Source organism: Hyla sarda, chromosome 4 (genome assembly GCF_029499605.1).
Source record: "Hyla sarda isolate aHylSar1 chromosome 4, aHylSar1.hap1, whole genome shotgun sequence".
NCBI classification, from domain to species: Eukaryota; Metazoa; Chordata; class Amphibia; order Anura; family Hylidae; genus Hyla; species Hyla sarda.
This window is the reverse complement of record NC_079192.1, coordinates 307,127,391-307,132,237: the sequence shown is the minus strand read 5'-3', so window position 1 is coordinate 307,132,237 and position 4,847 is coordinate 307,127,391. Positions and strand designations below refer to the sequence as shown.

Here is a 4,847-nt window from a genome sequence, read left to right as displayed (position 1 = left end):
TTGTTGATTTATTTTGTGGGTTTTTGTGTCTTGCACGTTGTGGCTTTGAGGAATAAAAATAAAAATTAGGTTTTCCCAGAGTTTTTCTAAACTTCTGTGCCCCTCAGAGTCTTTTGCCCCATAGAAAGTCGTGCAGGTAGTTTCATGGTAGTTGTATGACATAATATATCACGATACAAGCCTGTCAGTGAGGAGACAACACAGCCACCCTCAGGACAGACAGTCCTACACACAGCAGCGATGACTATTCGTAGGGATATGGGACAGAGCGTCTCCCGGGCCGGGACTGAGTAGTGACCCACACGTGTGAGCGGAGTGTGAGTGAGAGCCGCCAGCTGCCTGTGAGTGAAGCGCGGGGCACACGCAGAACTTCTACAGAGCGACACTACACATCCTCTCCCGGGATTGGCTGGCGGCCCCGTGACGTCACGAGGGGGGTGTTAATAAAAGCACCGAGGAGGGAGAACACTTTAGAACTAGCAGTGACAGTCAGCGGGGCGAGAGCCACATCGCGCACTACTGTCACCACCGGAGCAGATGACCGACACCGGGCAACAACGACTGGTGAGCCCGGCTCCGGCGTCTACATGCAGCAGGACAGCATCTCCAGCGCTGGCTGACTACAAGTGACTTCTAGCGCAAGAAAAGTTGTGCAGCGTAATGGATCTATTCACAGTCTCCTCCGCTAACGCAACGACGAGCGGTAACTTCTCCAAGGAGGATGACATCAAAGTGTCCGAAGCCTGGATGGTGGGCATGGGCATCTTGATGTCCATCATCGTCCTGGCCATTGTCTTTGGGAATATCCTAGTGATCACCGCTATAGCCAGGTTCCAGAGACTGCAGACAGTCACCAACTACTTCATCACGTCCCTAGCCTGTGCGGACCTGGTGATGGGCATGATCGTGGTGCCCCTTGGTGCCAGTATCATCGTCATGGACACCTGGGAGTTTGGCAACTTGTGGTGTGAGTTCTTCACCTCAGTGGACATCCTTTGTGTGACTGCAAGCATTGAGACCCTGTGTGTGATCGCAGTGGACAGATACTTTGCTATCACTTCTCCATTTAAGTATCAAAGCCTGTTGACCAAGTGCAAAGCCAGGATTGTGATCCTCTTGGTCTGGGTGGTGTCCATCCTCACCTCCTTTCTACCCATCAACATGCACTGGTATAGGACCGATGAACCCAAAGCAGTGGCCTGCTACAAGTTGGAGACCTGCTGCTACTTCTATACCAACCCTGCTTATGCCATATCATCCTCCATCATCTCCTTCTACCTACCCCTGGTGGTCATGATATTTGTCTACATCAGGGTCTTTCAGGAGGCCAAGAAACAGCTGAGGAAGATTGACAAGTGTGAAGGGAGGTTTCACAACCAACAAGATGCCAATGGCAAGGTGATCAACAGGAGGACTTCCAAGTTTTGCTTGAAGGAGCATAAAGCTCTGAAGACACTGGGCATTATCATGGGCACTTTTACCTTGTGTTGGCTCCCTTTCTTCATCGTGAACATAGTCCAGGTGATTTACAAGGAAGCCATTCCTGACAGTGTTTACACCTTCTTGAACTGGGTGGGCTATGTCAACTCTGCCTTCAACCCACTCATCTACTGCAGGAGTCCAGACTTCAGATATGCCTTTCAGGAGTTATTGTGTATGAAGAAGGCCAGCACCAAGCTCTACACCAATGGATATCCCCAGAGCAATGGGAACAGTGTATACAATGAAGAAGCAGATTCTGCTCAGCTAGGTAAAGACATGACTACTGAGGTCTACTTAAAGGAGGACAAATGTCCAAGTGAATCCTTATTGAACTGTGAAGGTACTGTGCTAGAGTACCATATAGATCCCCTGAGCAAGAATCACAACTCTCACGAGGATTGCTTGTTATAGGATCCCTTTAGGAACAGACACAACAAACTGGATCGTTTGCAATACAAGGGTCAAAGAGATATTTTTTATTGTATTGACGAGAAGGAAATAGAGGTCTTTATATTAAAGTTATTTCTTTAAATTTGGGCGGTGCCCATGACTCGCAGGATGTATACATTTTATTAGGCAAGTGTTTATTTCTGTATAGTTTCACTTCTTAAATTAAGGTAAGAAGACATTCACTAAGCATTAAGGCTTTTTTTTTTCTATTGTGTTGTTGTCTTATTCATATTGTTGGCAGAGCAAGAAGAATCTACCTCATGGATGTGAAAAAAAGAGAAAAGTTCTTGTTTTATGTTGTTTATATTGTTCTTTTTTTATTTTATTTTTAAGAAAAAGTTTTTTTGATTGTAAAATGAACACTGCACTGCTGGGGCGGCTGGTCTCTCCAGCAGTGCCTGGGTTAACTTGGTGGATGTCGATTCCAGATTTTGATGACAAAATAGAAAGAGTGTGTAGGAATTTTGTGAGAATGTCATTTCTAGACCCTAAAATTCTTTAACCTCTTCATCTATGGACTCCCCAACAATGCCTATAGCCTTTATTATTCTCTCAGGCATACTTATACAGCTGGTACACAAGATATAATGATTTTTCTATAAAAGGTGTGTATGAGTTCTGTCCAACATCATATTGATCAGAACTATTTTGTACACACACTTCGATCGGCCATTGGAAATCCATTAGTTTTTTTTATTGGATTTCCAGTCACAATAAACAATCAACTGAAACTGCAATAATGTTTTAAAGGTTTCACAAAAATGATATGGAATCAATTAAATCTTAAGACTTATCATTGGTCACATCGTATGAAAAATCATTACGTCTATGGATAGCTGTATGATTAACCTTCAAGGTCTGGTGGATGAAGGGGTTAAAGGTTAGGTCGAGTTCACTTAATTTTACAACTAAAGTCTAAAGTGGATGTACAGAACCCATCTCCTACCTAACTGAGACCCAACAACTATGATGGCTACTTAGGGCCATCAAGAAGTATAGCCGTGTGAGGCAGATTTGCTAGCCAAATCCTGATAAGTAGAAGTCAGCTAGATAGAGGAGAACAGATGTTTCCACTGCCTGTGTGCCGATAAGTACTGCCCTGAAAGTTAATCAATTATCTGAAGCAGTCTTGCTGGTTCAGACAGGTTTCTGGCCAGAAGATTTGTCACTAAGCAATTCTTCTTTAACCCCTGTCCGGATTAAATTCACCATCAATAAAATTTGGCATTGCTAAAAACCTTTAAGTAGTAAGTAATGAAGTCTATAGCAGTAAAAGGTTTTTCTATGCCTTGCATGACCACATAATAGATCTTCCTAGAGGAAGGTAGGAGTTTCTTGTCTCCTGGTGGAGAACATGCCAAATTAATCAATTACTCCTCATTGATAGGATGGGGCTTTTCCATAAGAATATAGTCCTCAGGAAATCCGATGTCACGGTTTGATGGGGGATGGGTTGTCATACTTCCACAATAAGGTATTCCTGTCCACCTCACAGCATGCAGGGCCACCATTAGATCAGCTCTTTGCACATTTCCAAGCCGTACAGTATTGTATGTTGCTCTCATTAAAGGTCATTGTACTATATTTCTACCTGGTTTGTCTTTTTCTATTGTTTTTTATTTGTCTTTTGGGTTGTATTTGGGGGGCGACAGATTACTATAGTGTTACACAACATTTGACCTAATCCTAAAGTTCAGATGTACAAGGGCTAGAAATGTTGTAAATCGGCACAACTCACGAGGACTGCAATATGTATAGATTATACGTTTATATAGGATTGCAAGTGAACCAGTTGTTACGATGCTCAAATAATGCAGCCTCAAAGAGTTAAACGGGGTGTATGTTATTTACACTCTCTGCATCGGTAAATACAGGTCTATTCAGGTTGGTGAGAGACTATAGTGTTCTTCAGTAGGATTTTTGAGGAAGTCTCGAAAGATAAATCTCCCCTGTAATCCCTACTTTATCTCTCATATCTCCAAATCTGAAAACCTCCAGAGATGTGTGCCATATATTTGTAAAGGATATTAGCTGATCGTATAAGCTGCAGACTTTATGTTGAGCCCCGGTGCGGATTGTACCCAACCAGGATAGCAGTTATTGTAGGATCACCATCTGGCAGCTTGACACATCATGAACGACTTATCAGTATTACAGGGCAGGGTACTCCAGAATCCTTGGTCACTATGATGCCATCAGAGAAACGCGTGTAACACAGTTTGTCCTGGCTTTTTTATTGCAGTGCTGTAAACTGCGGAGGTGTGTTTCTCCCTTGCAATGTGTAGAAGGCTCCAAGCATTCTGGAGAGGATAGTTGAGAAGTGCCTGCTCAGAGCGCTCTGGTGCTGTCAGTGTGACATAAACCCTAACAGGTGCAACACTGACTCATGTCCTGAGCCGCATAGGGCACAAAACGACAACGCAACAGGAAAACCTCAGTTCTATTTGTATTTGATAACACTCCTTACACTGTTAAATATTTTGTATTGACATATGGGAAAGGGGGGGTGTCAGGCTTTACTACAGTAACATTAAAGGAATTTATATGGCTGACAGTTCTAAATACAGAATAAGAAAGGAATGAGTTCAACTGTCCGCTGCTGTAACAATTTTCTCTTAAAACAATTAAATATGATTTGGATCGGAGCATGACAGTTTAACGTTAACTGTGTCCCATGAACTAAATAATTAATCATAACAATGTGTCGGATTCTCTTCACGCTTGAGCAAGTACTGGGAATCCGTAACCAATATATGACATGGGCTTTAAACGTCAATTACTGTTTACAGCTTTCGTCACTTTGGATTTTATAAATGTAGCCAATAAAGTGTCTTCGGAACGTCATCTGATTGTATCCGATTACTTTGGCACCATAGATCTTAAACAACGCAAATACAGAATCATTGGTCGTAGGT

The 4,847-nt window shown here is 42.8% G+C and overlaps 1 protein-coding gene across 1 annotated transcript; it reads left to right on the top strand.

Annotated features, from left to right (window-relative positions):
- The first annotated feature begins 235 nt into the window (after nt 1-235).
- On the top strand, nt 236-3,510 carry ADRB2 (adrenoceptor beta 2). The gene has a single exon (XM_056574791.1). It carries the CDS (start codon nt 661-663, stop codon nt 1,891-1,893), a length of 1,233 nt encoding a protein of 410 aa, XP_056430766.1. The 5' UTR covers nt 236-660; the 3' UTR covers nt 1,894-3,510.
- Nucleotides 3,511-4,847: the final 1,337 nt, after the last annotated feature.

Bases quoted from the DNA above. Each gene is read 5' to 3' on its own strand.
- ADRB2 (XM_056574791.1), top strand. From the start codon at position 661: ATGGATCTATTCACAGTCTCCTCCGCTAACGCAACGACGAGCGGTAAC.